Genomic DNA, 23,108 nt, shown 5'->3' with positions numbered 1-23,108 from the left:
TTAATTTTTTTCCACTTTATAGGCTACATTGAACACTGTGAAAATCTTTGCTGTCGTGTGTCAGTAATGACTCAAGTTAACTCTTCTTTTAAATTTATGCACTGACACCTTACATGACTACACTACCCATCATTCCTCAGCTTCCCTTATACAACTACATTGCCCAGCAAGCATCCCAGTTTAGACATTGTACACCAGCACTTCAGCAAAACGCTGCTACATTCCATTCTTATCGCTGCTGGCCCCCCTGCAGGGCTAATAGAGTGGAAACAGGGTGGATTCCTCAATATTCGGCCCATGACACAGGTTTCCAAACCAAACAAGATGTTCTATCTGGTTTAAAAAATATTATGTAATTGGAAGGACCAGATTGTAACGATCATACAAATTCTGAAAAATAATCCTAAGGAATAAAGATAGCTCAGAATGATCTGTGAGTACGAAAGTTAAAGGTATTTTAATTACATGACATATTAGACAAGGCCAAAATATTTAATGCTCAACTAAGATTCTTCACAAATTCTGCCAGGACTGGTAGTACTCTGAAATTAATTGAAAATTATATTCAAAGTTAATCTAAGGTAATCCAACATTTTTCTGTACAGCCGAAAACTTTGCAGTTGCTGTACAGGACACAGTTGAGATTTTTCTAGAAAGTTTCTGGCCTGGTAGTGATCTGCCTAACAGGTTTGCCATGACCGGCAGAGAAGATTATTCATCTCCTAACTCCGCCACGTTAATACTAATAACAGATGAGCTGGTGTGACAGTGCCACCTAATGGCAACAGTGAGTTTCTGCTGCTTGCAGGAAATTTACTGACTGGTTTTCCCCTCAATATTCTGTTTCGGTAAGATGGTCAGAGCCTAACCACCTTTGTTTTCTACTGAAGTTCTATTGGTCAGACCTGCCATTCTCTGAATTATTTCCTTTTGTATCATTTTTATTTCTAAGACAAAAAAAAATCTAGAATAAACCATATCCACGTTAGCAGAAGGTCCTTAGAGAGCAATGTTGATAAATAAAATAGCTTTCGCAATTAGCATCACTATGAATATACAAAACATGGTGTTCTTTACCTGCTAAGGCTGGGTGTGGGTCTGCTTTGAGCTGCTGCCTTTCCACAGAAGTCATTCTCAAATTGATGTTAAATCTGATTTCAGTCCATAAGAAAGCAAAGACCATTCAGAAATGGGTGAGTCGGTGAAGAACACAGAAAGGTCAATAAAGGCATCTGAGGCAGGAAAGCAAAGCCCTCCTTGGGAGACATGAGTCATATCCATGCACTTTTTAATTATATTCTAACTCAGAGCCAGTTTCCACCTGCCCACAGGGAGAGAATTGCTTGACGTATGGGAATGAGCACCAAAAGAAGAGCTGGGTCTCTTATCTGCAATCTCCCAGAAATAGTTTCTTCCAGTATATCTCCATCCAAACTGCGTGCAAGTCCACACATACGTCGCCACCACAGCTGGGCAAAATCACTCCTGCTCTTGGAGAAATACAGCTCTACAGACACCATAATTCAGCATACTGCTTCCAAAAATCAAATGATTTTACTTAAGGAAGTGAGCAGTTCTAAAGGACTAGATGACCGCCACATTTCCTGTAAGTGATCAGATTATATTCTCCAGCATGGTTTGTTCACATAAACACAACAGACCCAGCTGGTGTGTGGAGAGAGAAACCTGGGCATTGAATGGAACGACCTGCTTTACGTTGCAGCATGTCCAGTGAGTTTCACCATCCATCTTCAAGTGGGTGGCTTCGTGACCCAGCCACCACATCCTTATAACCTCCCAAGACATCCCTACCAAATCTCTCCCTCCACTTCTTTTCGGACGTAAACTATGACGCAAAGGTTTTGATGACACTGACTGAAAATGCACAAGGTTCTACTTTTTCCTGTATGACAAATATCAATTTCAACAGTACAAAGTTACACATACTGTACATATACTGTAACACACAAATACATGTATACATACGTACACACTGTAATATATGTATATGTATAGTAACTGCATAAGGTAAATTTACTGCATACTGTAAAATGCAAGAGGAATACTGTAACATGAAGCAGTGCAGTAAGTATGCAATATACAGTGCAGTGTACAGTGCACATTGCTGAATTGCATACCTGTTGTGTCAGTGAAACGTTTGAATGATTGAGGACACGGTTGTTCTCCCAAAATCCAGCAATACCCTTCAACCAGCCTCAGTCATTGTAAGGCCATGACTGAGGACATGGTCCACAATTGTGATCCATATTTCATCAGAAACATGCTTCTTCTTGGCTTCTTCTACCTCTTCCTCTCTTTTGCTTCCCTGCTCTGCCACCATGCAGGCTCACTGCTCTTCTTCTTACCGGCTGTTGCTGACCTTGTTCATTCCCTTATTGTTCTTTCACTGCCACACTGCACTGTCATGATCTGTCGATAAATGCTTCCCAACTGACGATTCATGAGATGCACCTCTGAACTGTTTTAGAGCTGGTTGTTCACTGGTCGATCTAATGCTTTTACGTAACATTCCCCTCAGCTGATTCAACTGAGAGCAGCTGATCAATTCAGGACACATTTATTAAAAATTAAAATAAAAAATTTATTTTAAAAAACTATAATAGAAAAGTTTAGAGAATATGCTTGACCAATTATGAGAACTGATTCAACCATTTTGCATGTTAAAGGTCTAACCAACAGAGCACCAATATAATACATTTTGACCAACATGTCACAAATAATTGAAAATGTAGAAATCAGCAGGATTGTGCATAACCATTTGCATGAATGTACCAAAGCATTTGCAATCTGACCAAAAGAACAAGACTTATGACATTTCTGATGTGCACAAGTGACTCGATGTGGCAGTTGTAGGAGCTGTGAGAATTTCATTTCTGAACTGAGTATGAAAGTGACAGAAAAACTGGAACACTGTATTGCTACCATGCCCAAAACGCTCACTAGAGGGCAGTACAATGCCACGCGTGGTGATAGAGGATACCAATTACAAATTTAATAATTATATGTCAGCCAGAAAGTAGTTTAGACATTGACGACATGGATTTTAATTCTCAGATTCACACAGAATGTAGTTTTCACCTCTGATTAAATCCAAAGTATTACCCTTCTGTGATACTTGATGGACTGTGTGAGAAGAAGACAGAACTCTGGTTGAAGGCTTTGGGACCCCCAATAGCTACATGTTTAAGGGCAACTACATGTATGGTTAGCTTCTACAAATATCATTACTTTGGGGGGAGGGAAAAAAATCCTCATATATTCCTGTGGTATTCCTCATATATATTAAGTGGTTTTGATAAATGTATCAGTGAGGTATCGGGACCAAAAAACAGGGTGAAATACACTGGGCACTTTTACCCTCTTTTATTGCTCGAAAACACACACACTAGCGGTAAGACTTCTGGTAGCGCGCACGGGCACCAGGTCCACCGAACTTCTTGGACTCGCAGCGACGAGGGTCTGCCACCAGCAGGGTCCTGTCGTACTGGATCAGGATGTCTTTGATCTCCTTCTTAGAGGCCTCGTCCACATCTGGGGGGGGGGGGGGGGGGGGTGGATCATGCTGATCAGCTCAGGTAGCACACGTCTCAAAAGTAATAAGTAGGGATGCACCGATACTAGTATTGGTATTGGGTCCAATACCGTACTCAAGTACCCATACTCATCCTCATGACAATGCATTGATGCCTATAGCCGATACCACATAATGATGAATCACTATTATTATTCAGCAAAATAAATGGGACAAAATCCTGTGGTGTAGAAGTACTTCAAAATTCACAAGGAAATCCAAAGCATATCGGACCGCAAACTGTGCTGTACTAAGCTATCAAGAGGCACGGAAACAGGTTTATATAACTCTAGCAATCTAACTAAACATCTAAAAACTAAATGCAACGAAACTGCCACCGCAGGACTCAACGACCAGCCATGCAGCAGACATTAACACAGAGTGAGAAAATGTCAGACGATTACCCTTGAGCAGTGAGGAAAAAAATAGAAACTCTTAGCCAGTATATTGTTCTTGACAATCAAGAATGTCAAGATGGTTGTAAGCAGAGAGCATGCTGCTTACTGAGGTATTATATTGTGTACAAAGTTCATGCATCACTGCTTTAAGACAGACTGCCCACATGTTTTTAAATCATAATTAAATCCAGCTTGCCGATCCATCATTTTCCAGAGAGACTAAAAAACAAGTATCAGCACCTAATTAGAAACACCCACTCCCATGTTAATTTTTAAGTTCAAATCTCAGCCCTAATTGGTATCGGTATCGGTGAGAACCACAAAGGGAGCATCGGTACTTATACTCGGTCTGAAAAAAATGGAATTGGTGTATCCATTTCAATAAACTCATTAAAAAATAGTTATTTCATCAAGGCAAAAAATAATCTCTTACATTTCTGGTAGTAAGCAACCAGGGACTTGGAAATAGCCTGACGAATAGCTGGAAAAAAAAAAGATACAATGTTTTATTCAGTGGTTCACCAGTAACAGCTCATGCACTAAAGCACTTTAAATTTTCTGTCCTCATCAAACTGCAGGCGGCAGTTATAACATTAGACAGTCAAGGGAAACAACACAAACAAGCAAGTTACCGTAGACCTGTGCGACGTGTCCACCTCCCTTGACACGGACCCTGATGTCTACCCCCGCAAAGCGGTCCTTACCCAGCAGCAGGACGGGTTCCAGAAGCTGTTGGTAAAAACACGGACACAATGAGATGCTTCAACTAGCATCAGTCTGAACGCGGATCGGATGCGTTCCAAAGAATCCCACCTTGTACTGCAGAGTAGCAGGTTCAACCATTTCCAAAGGCCTGCCGTTCACCTTTATGAGGCCATTCCCTCGTTTGCAGTGGGCGACGGCCGTGGCGGTTTTCTGGAACATTTAAAACATACCGTACACTGACGTCTGCATTCTCACTACACGCTCTAAAGGTCTAACCAAGTACCGATCACGATATTACAGGAAGGCGACCCCAGCTTCTGCTCGTCATACGTATTGTTAACGCAACCTTATTGTGACATATCGTCATGCGAAGTAATAGACTTGACATTCAAGGTAGCTTAAATATTCATAAATACAAATAATGTATTGTAGCAAGTAATCTCTTACAATTATTAACAAGTCTATATTTCAATTCCAACTAGTAGTCAAAATTAAATTGCACATTTTATTTCGAGTATACCTTTATTTACATATATTCAGGGATACAGTGAAACGAAACAACACTTTTCTCGAGACCTTTATATGGGCTTTAGATAGAACATGAAAAAGTAAGCAAACAAAAGTAAATAAATTGTTCTGGAACATAGCGTATCTGTTTGACATGTTTACCCACAACCTACCACTATTCCGGCTAAAATTAAAATAATGTAGCTTGCTGAGTGGTTTCCCACTCCTGCGCTGTACTAGATGCTAGTCGGCTACACGTGTAATACATAAAAAGCCCTTGTACTCACTTTACGTCCGAAAACCTGGACAGACTGCAAAGGACCTTTAGCCGGCATGTTTCTAAAATGGACAACACACAAACGCCTGTTATTATGAACTGAAAATAGAACATATATTCGAACATAAAAAAGGAGAAGCCGGTCACATACCCAGCCATGCGTCAGAACCACAGGAAAAGACCGTAAGCCTATCAATGCGTGACGATAAGGCTCCAGCACGACAGTTCCGTGCTGCTTTACGGCAGCGTGACACCTTGCGTGTTTCCGGTGCTACGGCATCCACTTTGGACAAAACGAACTAAAAGTATTTTTAAAAACATCGACAACTGTCCATTAACACCATATGCAAATAGATCAGATTCAATTAGCTTAGGGGAAAAAATGAAATTTACCCGACATCCTAGAACACTGTATAATGAACAAGATTAGAAAACAATTCACGATTTTCTTAACAGTATTGGATAAATAGTTATTCCTCTATATAGCCTATTACCCGATTGGTGTAATTACCATAAGATGGGTATTTACGGTTATGAACTTGAAATGCGCTTTCCTTCAAAGGACCTTGCCGGTGTAAGATTAAGACAGCTGATATATTGTAACATATTCTGTTCTTTGTAATTGCTATAATGCTTAGCATATCGGTATATTTTGCATTTTCAGTCCTTTATTCACTTGAGGATATTTTTTGAGGAAATTCTATTTTAGTTTGTTTCTTTTTCAAATCCAGGCCAGATCACCTTATACGGGACCCACCAATAGATGTCCTGAAAAAATAGGTTAACTTCCTTCTCGGCGTGAACAAAAATAACACCCAGATCAGGTAGAGCGCAAGACCAAAATGTTTGCGGCGGGTCAAGCACTTCAAGCTTGGAAGAAGCTTTAACTTCTCTCTCTAGTTTTACTTGACTTTCTGATGGACACTGGGAGGCGCCAGACACTCCTCTGAAAGCTCATGCCTTGAACAGATGTAAGTATGATCCACCCATTCTTTGAATCAGTGTATCACGAAACAGGTTTTCTGGGGAAATTCTGGACACTGCATTTAGAAATCACGTCGCTTTGGGGAAACTGATCTTCAGCAGCTGTCAGCTTTATGCTCCTTAATCACGAACAACGTTACATTCTTCAAACAATGCAAAATGAAGACTTTCTTAAAGCGAATTACCTTTTGTGATAATATATCCCTGACTTGTTTCACCTTCAGATTCATTTATATGAAATCTTGACGTGTATGTATATTTATTTTTATTTTTATTGCACTTTTCGCTCTGTTTGAATAAGGAGAAACTGAGAACTCAACTGTTCCACATTGATCAGGTCGGCTGCAGTAAATGAAAATACTTGTTTCTCTAAGTGGTTTTCAAGTGGACAGGACTCGCATGTATTACCAACACCCAGGTCCCAACAGCTAGCCAGCTCCCTTCCAAGAAAGGAAATGATCGCTCACAAATCGTTGATTGGAAACTGCCCTGCTCTGCGACAACATTTTAGCCACTAGCAGTGTTTGTGTGTGCAAGTGATGTTTATATCAACCAATGGACAGGATAACAGCTTGGTTTGCTTCAGACACAAATGTATATAAAACATTAATCAGACTGTGATGTATATAAAACGTTCATAAAGCACAAGCACGCCACCCGTGCTGTTTTCGAACTGAGTAAATCAAGACGCTTCTCAGCCATTATTGCTGAGGTTGATGGGGACAGTGAACTAACCATTTATGAACAATTAGTGAAACCCTACTGCTGATTTTTAGTAAGTCGGCAGTTTTACGAGTCACACCGATTTGCCCACGTATCTCAACCCTGAGTCTAAACTGGGATTCAAAACGAAAATGTTTTCAGTTCTCCTGTCTCTCTTTCCGGATCTGGAAAGCTTGACACATGATTTAATTACTTTCTGAGTGCAAGATTGCATGCTAGCGTTACAAGCACTTAAGTGTAATGGATAAAACATTAGACCTAATGTATTCTGGCATAAAAATCCCAACACAAAATGGTTGCTGGGGTGACTCAATCAGACGGCCACACCGCGCTGTGTCATAAACCTTAATGGCAGAAAATAGCACCACTTGGGAAAAATAGTTCATACAAAAAAAAAAAACATCCCAAAGTAGGTCAGTGAGAGGTCAGGAGGTCACAGTTGGTGCCAAAGCTCAAACTGTACCAGCAATTGTGTCTACATACAGCTAAGCAGACGAAAGGATTATATACTGGCCTGATAAATTCCAACAGACCCCAATCCTATACTTGCATCTGCTTAACAAGATTTACATTATTTACATCAACATTCATCCTACCTCCTTTTTTCCCCCGTCCCTCATACACCTTCTCAAACGTACACATGACACGTTCACGTTGGGAAGTTCTGCAGTGAAGGCGGGACTGAATGAGGGGTGCATTCCATTGCAATAGCATAAACAAAATGCAGAATTTATGGTTTAGGGGCGGAGCTTCGGACAAGGCACCGTGTCTAAAGAACGGGCTGGATATCGATATGGGGCAGAGCCAGCCGATACACGCTCTGAATGAATGATGATTCTGTATGGATGAATAATTAATAATGCAAGAAAGCCAGGTACGTGGAGGAACAGACCCACAGCAGGGCAGTGGCATGACTCACTGCCCCCAGTATTCGCAGTGCATACCTATTAGTGACGTGCGTCCGCAGTGACCTCTCTAATCCTGATAATAGTCAGGTTCCTCTATTTTCTGATTCCCAAACACAATATTATCTGTTACCCCAAAGATGGCTGTGCACCCGTCACCCAAACACACTCGCCACCACACTCAAATGTTTTTCCCATCCTGACTTGATTCACCTCCCACTTCTTCTAGACAATTTGGCTGCTAGCTGGCAGGCTGAACACTCTACTATTTTGGTGGCAAAGGTGGCACCCTGAGGTAGAGTGTCTGTAAGCCTTTTTTATAAATAGCCCAATATGCCCCTTCTTACGGTAGGCATGCTGGGCGCAAAGCATGGCCATTCCAAACCCCCCCAGCCCCACCCACCATGTTGTGCTCCATCTTTAGACTCGCAGGGCGACTGTGTTTACATAAATGCACTGGGTCAATAGAGGTCAGTCGGCCAGGATCTTGTCCCACACCGACAGTGGGCATGTACGGTAGGCAGCCTCACGTCCCAGGGGGGCGTCTGCAGAGTGACAGAACAGGTTCCTGCGTTTTACATAACACCATGGCTCGCTAATGCACTGCACTCTGAGAGGTGGGCAGCCCCCTCGCTGCAGGCATGCCCGCTAAATCAACGAAGGACAATCTATGCAAGGCTAAATGACGGCCAAGCCCAGATGACAAGTCCAAACCGGTCACAGAGACAGGAGACCATCCACGGGAAATGACTGATGAAAGATGTGCACGTTGTAATTTTCTTCTGGCTTCAGTTAGCAGTACGGAAACATACATCTCTGTGGCTTCCAGGCTATGTTACAGACACCCACGTTTTCAAATGATCTGCCAGTTAGCACATTATGTGAAATCTTTCCCTTGTCAAGAGTGAAGGATTCTGGGATACTCAGTAGTCAGTGGGTAAAACCCCAACATCATGATCAGAAATCATGCCATATTTATATATATATATATATATATATATATATATATATATATAATATATATATATATATATATATATATATATATATAATATATATATAATATATATATAAACGATGTATAACAGCATGTGTCAGTGTGGTAATCCCAGTATGCAACTGTGAGAACAGGTCCGCTTCTATGAAACGACTTTGGGTTATGACACCATTTTTTTCAACCGTAATAGGTATTGCTACTGCCAGAAGTGATGTCGCTGGTAGCTAAGTTTTTCCCTCCGAGTTCTGGATCTGCAGAGCATTGGGAGCAGAGCTTGGTTAGTGTGGAACAGTGTGCTGTAGTTACCATGGAGATGAGGGAGCAGTCTTTTAGCACTGCTTATTAAAGAGAAGCCACATATTGATGAGGGTACTGTCAGCTTACCAAGAGCCATTCCCATCATCTTAGCATCTGTTATCCTATATCTCCTTCAATACGTCGGTTTTGTTTGAAAGAATACTTTCAATAGCACATTTAAGGATATGTTGCCTCTATTAAGAAATATGCCTATGATTTATTTTTATTCCTCAGATGGATGAAGTCTGGGTGAAGTTAGATGAGAAGGCTGGGTGGAGGCTGTAACAGACCAGCAAAGAGCAGAGGGGTCATCGGGTTTGGAACGTGTCGGACTGCCTAAGAGCAGCAGGCTTAGAGATTGGCATGGAGAGTGCAGCTACGGGCGCTGGGCACGCCACGATGCCTCACTCCCCCTTTTGCTCTGGCACCTGCTTTGGTCGCACCATGGCAGCGGTAAATATTGACGCCGCTCTGCATGTGACCGCGAGCCGTGGCGGGAGATCGAGGCACGCCAGCTGATGTGGCAGCGTTAGCTTGCTTTGAGGGGCATGGTGTGGTGCTGTGAGGTACCTGGACTGTCACTGTCTCAGCAATGGCGCCTACTGAACATAAGTAGTACAGTATATACATCATATAAATGCTATTTGATCTACACATAATCTACACATGATTTCAGTCAATTCAGTTTCTCGTGAAGTTGAGAAGGAGGAACAGTTTGTGAATCGGAGACCCACGATTTAACAATTAATTGGCCAGTGTTTATGACACATGAAGACTCTGCTATGTGGCTGAATCGGGAAGAGACAGAGGTCTTGGATGGGAAAGGCTTGGGTGAGCCCATCTTCCAGGTGGGGGTGGAAGAGGTGGGTCTCCACTGTGGAGCTTCCTAAAAAGGCAGGGATGGGCGATCCTGCGAGGTGCCTCCCCCGCTACCTCTTCCCCTTCTTCTTCTGCTCGCGTGTGAGCAGGGGGGGGGGGGGGGGGGTGCGCATCGAGGCTGGGAGATGTCGTTTTCTTCAGCCTGCACTGCTATGTCGCAGCTCCCCGTTCATCAAGCGCTATTTATGGCTCTTGCTTCTCTCATTTTCCCGTGCTAGATTGCAGTGAAAGGGCTCCATGTCTCTGGTGACAGGCTAACGGCAGTGGAGGGAATATTGAAGTCACAAAAACCGACTTGTAGCTGTGTATTAATAACTTAAATTCAGCTTTCTGCATGAGGCAGAAAACACATTTTGCTGATTTTCAGGAAGCCAGTCAGAATAATTATTATGTCCGTCAAACAATTTTTTAAATATTTCCATATAAATCTGAAGCACTGTAGCTTCATAAAGAGTATATTTGCAATTATAACATACAATGGGTGAAAGGTCACATTTGGTTGCCATTAACAACAATTATGATCTGGAAACAGTTCAGTCAAATGGAGGCAGTTGCAGGCTGTTTCCATTCAGAAATGCAGGTAAAGTGTGGACTTCCTCAATCCATACATAAAACGGGATCCTGCCAGGCTTGTAGATGGTATTTCACTATATCACTCCTTGTCTGGAGGACAGGGGGGTGGGATGAGTCTCTCACTGGTGTCACATAACCAGACTGACTTCCCTCAAAAGCCAAAACAATCCGGCCCATTTTTGGGCTGCCGAACGCTCCACCGATCCCTGTCGTTACTCTACAGAAAGACAACTTTATCTGAGCCCTGTAAACACAGGCTCCTTGCCATGCATGAAAAGCGGTTAGTGAGAGCAGGAAGTGGATGAGCACTTATCGGGCCTCCTTACACTCAGCATTGCAGAAAAATTAACAGGAGTACGTGCAATATATAGTTGTATATTTGGTGTAGTGATATGTTAGAATCAGCAAATGTACTATATATTTAAAGTGTATAGATCTGTAATCTTACATTTTATGTATTTCGTGTATTAAAATTTGGTTTAATGTGGCATAAACGCATTTTTACATCACAGGCCTTCTCTTGTTTTGTTTCACAGTCAGCAGAATCCTCAGGCCAGACCTTTCAGATGGGAAGGAGAAATCCCTGCTGGGGAGGAAGGGGGGGAGTCCATGAGAAATAGTGACCACGCTGCGTCGGTCTGCTCCAGAGTTTGGTTTTAAGCCTGTGTGGTCTGCCACTGTTCTCCAGCGCAGGGAATGTGAAAACCGGCCAGGGAACGCGAGCCACGCTTTCATGGACATATATGTACGCCTGCATTGACATCGCTGCTATTTTTAGCTGCGGGCTGCTCACGGAGATGTCATAGTGATGTCAGTGACCCCCCTTAAAATAAATGCTTTGTTATTGTTCAGCATTTTCTGTCTCCTTTGATGCAATGTTTGCTTATGTTTACTTGCTATTAATAATCCGTTCCGATGGAGCTCAGAGAACCGGGGAAGTGTTCGGGAAATTTGGACAGTTTAAATAATTCGGTGCGATCTGGTAACAGACTGGGAATAAACACTTTGTCATGAAATGGAAATGGGAGATTTCGTTTACAGGGTGCTTGAAAAGACAGGGAGGAGATAGAGCTGCGAGTTACGACAGTCAGAGCGCGTGCGTGTAAAGCTCGTGACCCTTTCAGCCTCGTGGCACGTTTCCGATCCGGTCTTGGATGGGAGGGCATGCCTGCAGGGTATTGCCCCGCCCACCCCACACGCATGCACACACACACACACACACACCTTCTCCAGCATTCACAGGTAAAAACTGAAAGCGGGCCGGGCTTGTCATGGATTGTCCACAAATTCCACACGCTGAGAATCATGCAGTTCAGTAGCTGCTTCGACACTTTCATGTTCTAAGCTTGGCACAGCTTTGTGGTAACACATATAAAACAACTTCTTTATTGCTTCTTAAAATTTCTCAAATGTCTTTCAGGAAGCCCTTATATATTGTATTAAGAGTTTTATAATTTGACTCGTTAATTTTTTATGGCAGTTTTAGCACACCATAATTACATGTATTTTGCAGTTTCTTCTAGACGGTTCATTTTCTTCAGCCAATATTATTTACTTACCTACGTTATTATAGATATCTATATTTATTTTCTTAGTTGATATTTCTTTCTGCAAAGCAACTTATATTATTGAGTCATTTATGTGGATAATTCTTGTGCAGGAGGAATTCAGCTTATGCCCTTTATTCAAAGAACATCCTGATATTCAAAGATTTGATAAAGGAACTAAAATACATTCAATAAACTTGTTTCCAAATTCTGTGATTTTTTTCAATTGCAATTATAATTTATGTGTTACTATTCCACTGCTCTCTCTCTCTCTTTCTATATATATATAGCATTCCTTTTAAACACAGTCCTTACATTGCCCTCCTCCATATAGCCCTTGGTTTCACAGCAAAGACGGCTCATATGGACTTGTATTTGCCTATATCTGCACATTTAAAGTATATTGTACAGTCCAAACCATACACAGGTAGGTGTTGCGTGGGACATATTACCAAATCCTACAGCACCAGGTAGCTCACCATGGCTGTGCTATTTTTAAGCCAGGCTGTCTTCAGCTGTTGTCTGTGGAAGGAACGTCTTCGGAGTGCACCATAGCCCCCTCCCCGACAAAGGCCATACTCAAATCCTGAAAGTGTGTGAGGAGTGGGTGGGTGGAGCTCTTATTGACAATAATGGAAAGGTCTTACATGGTGAGATGCTATACCTCTTATGTGCTATGTTGGTTAACTGGTAATTAAGTACATTTCTGGTGGAGTGTATCGAAACAGCTGCCATGTACAGTGACTGTGGTCTGCTCCCACAAGGGCAATATTGCATATTAACTACAAAGGAAAATAAGCCCACTGGTATAAAAACTTCAGGGTGTCAGCTACTAGCTAGACACTAGCTCAGCTGAGCTTAGCGGAACTTGGCGAGCCAGCAGGCAGCCTGGGATTTAGCTGATTCGCTTTTAGTGAGAGAAAAGTCCAGGAACAGCTGAAAGGGAGAGGGGCCAGTACCACCACTGATCTGTCTGACCTCTGACATGGGGCTGTCACACGCAGATCCTTCACTTTGCATTGCTGTAACAGGGCAAACACCATTAGAGTCTGTTATCGTCCAAGTTTCATGTTCATAAATGTGTTGGATAAGTGTGTCCAAACTAATTTGATTTACACAAATCCTTGGGCTATACCTGAATTTGCTCATTTGGGAGAAGGGGACCATTTAAATAAAATAAAATTTAAAAAAACACGGAATGGGATATGAAGCCCCTATTTGTGGCTCATATGCCACAATACGCCCTTTGGAGCCATAGGACTAGATTATGTATGTTTATCTCAAGGGGGCTGTGCCAAAGACTCAACAAGACCTCAGCGAGACAAACACAGTGGAAGCAGGAGAATTCACAGCTGCTATGAACAAGGCAGCATGTGATTGTGTGGAGGGGGGTTGAGAGGGTCATCATGCTATTATTATCCCCAAGTGAAGCATATCCAGACGAATCGAATCACTGTCAGAGACCAACGACCTCTCAGATGCTGTGAGACCTTCAGCCTTAGTGTTGGAGTTCACCTCGCAGGTCCCGTTATCGCGCCGCAATCTCTACGATGTCAGGGTCCGTCAGTGGAATTAGCATCATGACCAGAGGTGGAAAATTCAGGTCCAGAAAGTACAAATCCAGACTAAAGTTTTGTTCCAACCAACCACTTGAGTGCTCTGTGACTGTGAGTCTTTATGTTCAACTGGTTGGTTGGAAGAGAACCTTGGTCTGGATTTGTAATTTCTGGACCTGAACTTCCCACGAGCACATAATGCTGGTGCCGTCGGCCCCTGTCCATCCCCTGCGTTTTTCTGGAAACAATGCGCTGATATACACTGCATAGCCCTTTGTAAAACCGACTGTAGCATTACTCACTGCAACGGGCAGTTTGTCATATCCAGATAACATGGCACAGGCGAGGCAGGGCGGCAATTCTGGGTCTGCCATTGTGCTAACTGATGTTGATTTTCACAGTCTCAGTAACATCAAAGGCTGCTATTTTTATCAGAGTGATAGCAGCCTGCCTGTCTATTCTGAGTGTGCCACACAGTATATACAGTACTGTATATACAGTAAGTGTCATGCAGGCAAAGAAAATGTTTAGTTTATTAACTCAATGAGCAGCGATTAGCCATGATGTTAGTGGTGGAGTCAAAAAATACATGGATGTATGGAATGATTCCTGCAAATCCTGGGGTGACTTTAGGAGAGGGTTTGAAATGGCTAAGCTGACACACTGTGACAGACATGATGATGTCATTTTAATTCATAATGAAGATTATTTAAACATCATCTTCTTGGACTGATTAAGTCTTTCACGCAGTACTGCATCTCTATGGCGAAGGGCAAAAAATAGGAAATTGTGACTCCCTGTCTTTTCAAGTTTGTTATTATGAGCTTTGTGATGATCAGAATCTCTCTGAAATTCCCCTTTCAGAGGATGCACTTATAACGTCCTTTTGTGGGCTGAAACCTGTCAGCATTCCAGTCCCCGAAGCCTGAGCAGCAGGCCGGCCGAGGACCCCGGGGATCCTGATGGTGTGTCATGCCTGCCTGTTCAATCCTCCTGCAGCAATGAAAGTGCAGCGAGCAGACAGGCAGATATTAATATGAAAAGGGGGTAAAAACAGAACCTGAAAAAAAATAATTTGAATTGAATTGAATCTTCATTTGCCATTTGCACAGGTACTGGAGTACAAGTACACTGGAATTCTCATATTGATCCCTTAGTGAACAACAAACAAGATTATGACATGATTAGATAGATAGCACTCATCGGGTAACATCACCGGGGCAGGAGGCTTTAAGTCCCACCTTCATTTATGGGTCCATGAACAATTTGAATGACACCATTTTTCAGGTCCCCACAAAGGTCTGTGAATGCAATCAAAAACTAAAAATGTCAAAAGTCTTGTATTTTGTTTGGTTATTTATGGTTAAGGTTACGGCTGGGCAGGGGTTAACGTTGTCATGCTGAGATTAGAGTTTTCTCCATAGAAATGAATGAAGAGTCCCCACAAAGATATAATTACAAACGTGTGTGTGTGTGTGCCCATTGATAGAATGGAATCCCATCCAGGGTGTTGCTTTGTCCTGTGTGCCCACAAATGGCATAGGTTAGATTTTAACACTGGTAGGGTCCAAATCAGCCCCAGATCTTCCAAACCCCCTAAAGACACACTGAACTGTTATACAGTACAATATTGGTAGGGACACGTCTTTACTGTCCTTGACCAAAACTACACCCTTGGTGCTCACCATAATCCTGTATTGGATAAGCAATTAGAAGATGGATGGATGGATGCTTCTTTGCATATTTTCCATACTTTCTTAGTCTTAAGTAGCTCTGTGGCCTAAGCAACAAAGTTCTGGTGTGAACAACACAGTTATTCTATGCATGTAAGCATCATTGAAATTTGGTACATCTGCCGTCTGTGGCGTGAGCATAGATGGGACCTCACTGTGCTCAGTTTTGGGAATTGTTTTGAATTGTTGTTTTAAAGCAGTGGCAAGTATCATAAACATTATGACAAACTCCAGGGGTGAAAAACGGTACTGCTGATTGGATGATGTGATGGCAGGTTTCACAGTGGCTTCCAATCAGGGCTTTTCCACTTACAGAGTATAATCAAACAAGCCCCCACCCCCTAGCAAGCGCATGGGCGTCAGCCAATAACACTGTACTGTTGTGCCAAAACAAAAAAAGGTCATGAGACCACCCCAGCAAGTCAGTCCATTATGCATTACGCACTCAAGTATTAACCACAAATTATTACGAGCATAAGAGAGAAATGTTGCTTACCTGCTTACCTATTTTATAGTCTGCACATTACTTCAGTATTATACATCAAAAAATTGAACAGAGCACTCAGAGGGGCACGGATACCCTGGCAGGTTTAGGGGGCTCGGCACATTACAGGGGCCTTTAAATAAATAAAATTATACACAGGATTTGGCAGGGGGGCCAAAAAAGACATTTTGTAAGGGCCCCAAAATTTCTAGCAAAGCCCCAGATTGAACAAATTCTTCCAAAACTACAAGGACTATTACGAAACGCATTTTAGGTGGGGTCTTGTGTGTGTGTGTATTTACATGTAGACTGATGTCCATGGTGACATTCGCATAACAATCCTCTGTTTGAATAACAGAAGAGGTCCTGACTCAGGGGTAAGTACTCAGATGCCTGAAATATGGGACCACCTGGTGTACACTATGTCCCAGCTGTGCCTTGGGGGCACTGCATGCTAAGCACCCTCTGTGACAGTGTGATAACGTACAAACATCGGGATAATAAATGCAAGGTTCTCCACCTCCAATGCAGAGTCAGCAAAAAGCAAAATATAACTAAGAAATAGTGAAACACAAGATCTGTTTCGAAAGGAGAGGCCATTGTATCATATTGTAATTCATTGGATGTTTAGTAGCTAATCTGGCTCTATTGAAAATAAAATGCTGCTACAACCTCATAATTTCATATACACCGATCAGTCAGAATATAAAATACACCTGCCTAAAAGTGTGTAGGTTCCCCTCGAGCTGCCAAAGCAGCTTTGACCCATCAGGGCATGGACTCCACAAGACCTCTGAAGGTGTCCTGTGGTATCTGGCACCAAAACATTAGTAGCAGATCCTTTAAGTCCCATAAGATGCGAGGTGGGACCTCCATAGATCAAACTTGTTTGTACAGCACATCTCACAGATGCTTGTTCAGATTGGAATCTGGGGAATCTGGAGGCCCAGTCAATACCTTGAACTCTTTTTCATGTTCCTCTAAGGGGTGTACTTGTACTCCAATAAGGTTTAGGTGGGTGGTATGCATCAAATTAACATCCACATGAAAGTCAGGACCCAAGGTTTCTCAGCAGAACATTGGCCAGAGCATCACACTGTCTCCACTGGCTTGCCTTCTTCCCATAATGCACCCTGGTGCCATCTCTTCCCCATAGAAACAATGCAAATGGAACCAGCTATTCACGTGATATAACAGAAAACATGATTCATCATATCAGACCACCATCATCCTTTGTTCCATGGTCCAGTTTTGATGCTCAAGTGCCCATTGTAGGTGCTTGTGATGGTGGACCGGGGTCAACATGGATATTATGATTGGTTTGCAGCTAAGCAGCCCCATACACAGCTGGCTGTGGTACACTGTGTGTTCCGACCCCTTCCTGTCATAACCTGCATTAACTTTTTCTGCAATTTGCGCTACAGTAGCTTTCATGTGGGACTAGATGGGCTAGCCTTCGCTCCCCATGTGCATCAATGAGCCCTGGACACCCATGACCCCATTGCTGGTTCACCGGTTGACCTTCCTTAGACCACGTTTGGTAGGCACTGACCACTGTATATTGGGGAAAATCCCACAAGACCTACCATTCAGTCATCACAATTTGGCTCTTGTCAAAGTCGCTCAGATCCTTAAACCTGACCATTTTTCCTGCTTCCAACACATCAAGTTCAATTGCTGACTGTTTGCTTACCTAAAATATAATGGCACCTGTCAAGGGTGCCGTTATAATGAGATAATCAATGCTATTCACTTCACCTGTCCTGTCATGACTGATTGATGTATATTTCACTGTTACAACTTTTAACCTTAATCTGCAAAAATCATAAGCGAACTATCTGTGGACACTTTGTCCAGTGTTAATTGAGATATATGATATTTTGGAATGCCATGAAAAAATTGTGGTTTTCGATGTTTATTACTATTCATTCTTTATTAATACATAATTTGCCTCAGAATAACACAAGCAGTGTTTTTGATGTGGGAAAATGCTGACAAAAGATCAAAAGATTTAAATTCACAATTATTTCCACAGCAATGACCGAGGTTAACGGTTGTAAGATGGATGGATGGACATTCATAAATGTTGAAAGAATGAGTCCTAAAAACTACAATAAAAGTTTTTTCATTCCAGTTGATAGTTATTTAGATACTAATGTAATTTATCAGGAATTTTTATATCCTCGCATATCCCCCCAAGCAGGTACATTTTGTTTGAACCTTACTAATTACGTAGCAGTTCTCCGGTTATTGTTATTAATCACTTTTATTAATTATTTATTTTATCGGCCGACAGTGACGTGATCCTGCGGGTCTCGCGGTGACGTCCCCGTCTTCTCGCGATATTACGGTGTGTCGCCCAGGCTCGCTCGGCTCTCCCCTCATACGGCCCGGCGCGCTGTGGGACGGCGGCAGTGCGGAGCGTACCCTCCCTCCGCTAGAGAGAGATCGGGAAGCCCCGGGCAGGAGGGGGATGAAGATGGCGGACGCCAAGCAGAAGCGGAACGAGCAGTTGAAGCGGTGGCTGGGGTCGGAGACGGACCTCGAGCCGCCCATCTTGAAGAAGAAGAAGACGAAGGTGAAGTTTGACGAGGGCGCCGTCTTTCTGGCCGCCTGTTCGAGCGGCGACACCGAGGAGGTGCTGCGAATGCTGGAACGGGGCGCCGACATCAACTACGCAAATGTGGACGGTCTCACCGCCCTCCACCAGGTCTGTCTGCCGGTCCTCTGAGGTCTATACGTTAAAAATGTCCAAAGCGGCACTTGCTGGCCGTGTCCAGTCACCGCGCCCCGGCGGCCAGTCTCGGACGAAAACGGCAAATGCCGCCCGCGCTCGAGCTCTCCCTTCGGCAAAGCGAGTGAGAGAACGAAATAATACCGAATGATAGATATATGGCGCCTGACCCGCGGCCGTAGCCGTCGTGTGTCCTGTCAAAACATGCGAGTGTGCGGCAAAGGCGGTTCGGGCGGCGGCACCCGGCGGAGCCGAGCCACGGCGGACAGCCGCCTTCCTCAGGCCAGCTCGCCTCCTCTGCTGGCTGCGGAAAGCTCGGCCTCTATCACGGCAGGGTTGAATGGTTAACCGTCTCGGTGATCATTTCGCCAATTTTTATTCGCTTACCGTTTGTGATTACACGGTTATTCGCTGTCAGCTGGCTGCTGGCTATTGCTTGACCAGCACGTCTGAGTTACACCTGGCTATTTTAAAATAGTGGCTAACTAGCCGTGCGTGAGCCTGCGATATTTTCCTCTCGTATGTCGTGATCTTGCTGCTGTACTGTGGTGCAAATTATTAGCATAGATGTATATATTTTATTCTTTTAAACAATCTTTACTCCGTTTAAACGACACACCTGCTGTGTTCCGAAAACAAGTCGCTCCTATGAAGCGGTAAAACCCAATTTGCGCAAGGTGGAGTCCCGTGTTATTGGCGTGCAAGTTAGTTACGCGTATGGCTCTAACCATCACCATACACCCCCACGCATGGAGATGGGTGAGGGTGCAGACGTCTAGCTCATTTTTTGCGGTGGTATGCACTTCTAAAAATGAAAATAGGAAACGATCAAAAATCTCACATGCATCATTTTGTACATCGGATAAGGAGGAAGGGCCGGACAGTGACAGAGCGCTTTTAAAGGTTGAAGTGCATGTTAGGATTGACAGATCATCCGGAAAGAATTTTTGCTGGCGATTCCTCTGTATCTTTAGTGTGTGGTTTTTCAGTAATTCAGATGAACAATTGGCTTAATTGTAGTTTTGCAGGCCAGGAGGCTAATGGTTGGATAATTTAATATTATATCATTTGAAGCCTGGGCATATAACCTGTATCAGCCACCTGCTTTTACTTAACTTTAAAGTGGCATTGTGGTCTTAAGCCTGCAGGGCTGTGTTTTTTATGCATACCTTGAGTTTTACATATATTTAAGTGCATGAATGTTTTCTGGCATTACCATGCTGCTTATGTAAATTCCTCAGATTTCCTATAGTGTGTGAACTCTCTGATGGACTAGCCTGCCAACCAGGGCTTGCCATGTGCTTTGTGCCCTTTCCACCTGGGAGATAATCCATACTCGCTGTGATCCTGCACTGGATAAGTCATATAAATCATGTGTTATTACTTATTGTGGTTGTTTATGTCTCTTAATGAGCTCAATAACAGAGAAAATAATTTAGTATAAATTGCTGTTTTTCATTGAAAACTTATTCTGGATTCCTTAGCATTGTGCCTGTCACCAATTTTTATGTTTGTTTCCAATTATTGTGAAATCCATAGATGATGTGGTGTTTTTATTTATGCTGCTGAGATACTCAGAGAGCTCCTCTCCTTTTTTATAATCCGCAAGTGTTTGTGACACAATATTTGATCCAGTTCTGGAGCTGTTCACCATTGTGTATGCTTGGTGGTTCACAAGTCCTTGCCACACACACACTTTGCCTCCTGGGCAGCTTCCAGATGCCAAGGCTACTGCAGTTTCGACTTGTTTTCCTGCCAGACTAGGGATCTCATGGTCAGTTTTCCCGTAAAGTAGACACGCCTTTGACAAACGTTGATTTCTGCGCTGAGTAATTTTTGAACAGGCTGGTGTTTTAGACAGGAGGGGATGCTCTGTTGAATGGGACCTGTTGCCTTTTTTTGGAACTGCATCTGGTGAGGAGCAGCGCAGGGAAGGAATGCTTGAGGCTGCCGTCAGACCTTACCATCTCTGGAGTTGCATAACGCTGTTCCTGTATGCCGTATGTTTGTTTCAGACCATAACACAGCAGCCCAAAACCCAGCCCTATGGTGTGTGTGTGTATGCAGACATGGCAGTGCTAGAATCATATGGAGATCTTGATGGTGATTTCGAGGAAAGTTCCCTGGAATCTTTTCATTAATGGCCAACCTTCATTGTTGAGTCTGACCACTGCACTGGGACCTGTCCAGGAAACCAGTGCATCATTTTAAGAATTCCATTCTGCAGTAGCATACCTGGCTCAGCATTGTGGAAGTAGTGGGATATATGGATATACTGGCACCCCTACTTTATATCCTATGTTTAGGAAAAACAGGCCCATATAATGTTAATGTTTTCTAGGGGACGATAACAAACTGATACCGGTTTCGCATATGTTTTTATTGGCTGGGTCAGATAATAATCAGCCTTAGCACAAGTTGCAATGTGTGAAATTGTGCTGGTAAAATAAATTCAGCTATTACTTTCAGGATACTTGCTATGGAAAGTTGTGCGTCTGTCAGTAAACCGTTTCTGAATTCTGCACTTCTAGCTGCAGGTTTTCTGAAATGTATGAGCAAGGTAGTGGATCATTTGTGGTAGTTTTGCTCTGCAGACTGCAGTGGGGGTGGAAGTACCTTGCATCACACAAGACTGATGGCTCTAATGCAAAACCATAGAGATTTAGATGTTCACGTACTCGGCTTCAGAATAGTTGTTTTCACCTTAACGCTAAGAAAGTAATTTGACTCAGGTTGTAGTAATGGTGTGTAAATGTCACAGACTCGATGCTCAATGTCACTATCCCCCCAAGCCTGACTGTGCCCCGTATTATAATCCTGGGTATGTGGAATTGGGGTAGGATGGCGATGATGGTGTCCTGTTGTCTGCATTTGAGAATTCCTCACGTGACAACTGACAAAAAGTGCAGCTGCACGGTGCATACATTCCTTGCCGGAATCCCGTGGCTTTGGCCCCCAGATGCATGTGACAGTTGTGTCACTGGCCGCATTTTGCACACTATCTTTCTGTGCACTTTTTGGTGGCCTTTATCGTCCCTGTGCTCTTCCTGTTGGCAACTGTAGCTTTATTTTAAAAGCTTCTGCTAATGTTATGTAATCGGCATAATGGCTGGTGTGGCTCTGCTAAGTACTGATTTGTTATAAATGCCATTGGATTGTGTGTGTGTGTGGGGGGGGGGGGAGCAGGGTTCTTTTCCTTAAGCATTTTTAACCAAGCCTCATCCTAACGTATCAAATTGTTTTACCTGCTCACATAACTTAGAATGAACAGAATCGATTGTCATAGACTTCGTTGCTCGGAATTGATGCTAGCCCTTTAAAACAGATGCTATGTCGTTTAAATATGGCATAAGACATTGTAGGTTTCTGGGATGTCTAGCAGCATGGATGCTAACGTTTTCTTTGGCACGGTTGCCATGGGAACAGTAAATTCGGAGGCACTGCTGTGGGATGAGGTTGTCATGTTTTGACTGTTTGCTTTGGTGCTTGACTGGGATGACTGCTGTTTGGGTTTTTTTTTCCCCCTCTTCTCCTGTCTCCACTCAGCTATACTGTACTGTTTGTGCTGCATGCGAATTCATATTAATTGTCCCCTGACAGAATTAGAAGATGAAAATGATCCCTTTTCTGGTTCAGAGTGCTAGTGGGCTCTTTTAAATGCTGCTTTATCAGTATTACTTAGGCATCGTTAATCGACAATATAATTGCATCAGAGTTTTGTTTATACATCTTTCGTAATGTGCCTTGTTGCAGTTCCACCCATGTAGGGCTGGGCAATATATCGATTTTATATGTCCAATGCACAATAATCGACATATAGTATCGAAAAGCTGGTGTCTGGCCATATGCTTTGCCTTTGTTCGGATCCCTGGTGATTATTGCGCATGCGCCATATAAAATCGATATGATATCGCCCAGCCCTACACCCATGTTCTTTGGATTCTGGGTGCTGATTGGCTCTAGTTCTCCTGTCATTCCTTTCTTGATTATCGATCACATTTTCAGTGAACATTTTGGCACAGTAACATAAGTAAAACCAGGCACCCACTGGGTATGGGCTTATCTATCTGAATTTTGTGCAGTAACAAAACAGTATTTTTAAAAAAATTAATGATTTCCAATATCTCAAAATGTGATAAGCATACCAGCTGAAATGATCTGCTTGGCTTGATGTCATTCCATACACACTTAAGTAAATAATATGTGTTCTGTGTTTG

General features: G+C 43.0%; 2 protein-coding genes and 1 long non-coding RNA gene across 16 annotated transcripts in view; 2 read left to right on the top strand and 1 right to left on the bottom strand.

The window, feature by feature from the left end:
• Nucleotides 1-3,369: 3,369 nt before the first annotated feature.
• LOC125739388 (40S ribosomal protein S16) lies at nucleotides 3,370-5,741 on the bottom strand. Its single transcript, XM_049009444.1, has 6 exons — nucleotides 5,631-5,741; nucleotides 5,490-5,541; nucleotides 4,804-4,905; nucleotides 4,623-4,719; nucleotides 4,424-4,471; nucleotides 3,370-3,552 (listed from the first exon to the last, which is right to left on the bottom strand). The coding sequence occupies exons 1-6, from the start codon at nucleotides 5,636-5,638 to the stop codon at nucleotides 3,407-3,409; spliced, it is 453 nt and encodes a 150-aa protein (XP_048865401.1). The 5' UTR covers nucleotides 5,639-5,741; the 3' UTR covers nucleotides 3,370-3,406.
• LOC125739389 (uncharacterized) lies at nucleotides 5,723-11,859 on the top strand. Of its 3 annotated transcripts, XR_007397131.1 has the most exons (5): nucleotides 5,975-6,053; nucleotides 6,211-6,303; nucleotides 6,380-6,450; nucleotides 9,620-9,838; nucleotides 11,374-11,859. It is a non-coding gene; the product is annotated as an uncharacterized LOC125739389 (long non-coding RNA). The 3 variants fall into 3 exon arrangements; XR_007397130.1 differs by lacking the exon at nucleotides 5,975-6,053 and adding an exon at nucleotides 5,723-5,784 and having other exon boundaries at nucleotides 6,211-6,450; XR_007397129.1 differs by having other exon boundaries at nucleotides 5,985-6,450.
• A 6,663-nt stretch (nucleotides 11,860-18,522) lies between these two features.
• Nucleotides 18,523-23,108, top strand: part of LOC125738413 (protein phosphatase 1 regulatory subunit 12A-like) — a 40,738-nt gene continuing 36,152 nt past the window's right edge. For 10 of the 12 annotated variants that reach the window (XR_007396830.1, XR_007396831.1, XM_049007321.1 and 7 more), the window contains exon 1: nucleotides 18,523-18,867. Coding sequence is in view for 10 of the 12 variants with exons in the window: in XM_049007321.1 (XP_048863278.1) it covers nucleotides 18,631-18,867 (237 nt within the window). In the remaining 2 variants the exon portion in view is untranslated. The remainder of the gene's footprint in view (nucleotides 18,868-23,108) is intronic. The other 2 variants (XM_049007326.1, XM_049007325.1) reach the window with 1 other exon arrangement.

Source organism: Brienomyrus brachyistius, chromosome 3 (assembly GCF_023856365.1).
Source record: "Brienomyrus brachyistius isolate T26 chromosome 3, BBRACH_0.4, whole genome shotgun sequence".
Taxonomy (NCBI): Eukaryota; Metazoa; Chordata; class Actinopteri; order Osteoglossiformes; family Mormyridae; genus Brienomyrus; species Brienomyrus brachyistius.
The sequence above is the reverse complement of the archived record's forward strand: the minus strand, read 5'-3'. Positions and strand labels throughout refer to the sequence as shown.

Coding starts and splice junctions, on each gene's coding strand:
- LOC125739388 (XM_049009444.1), bottom strand. Junction 4,472..4,622: donor ACACGTCGCACAGGTCTACG/GTAACTTGCTTG, acceptor TTTTTTTTCCAG/CTATTCGTCAGGCTATTTCC. Junction 3,553..4,423: donor GGTTGCTTACTACCAGAAAT/GTAAGAGATTAT, acceptor CCCCCCCCCCAG/ATGTGGACGAGGCCTCTAAG.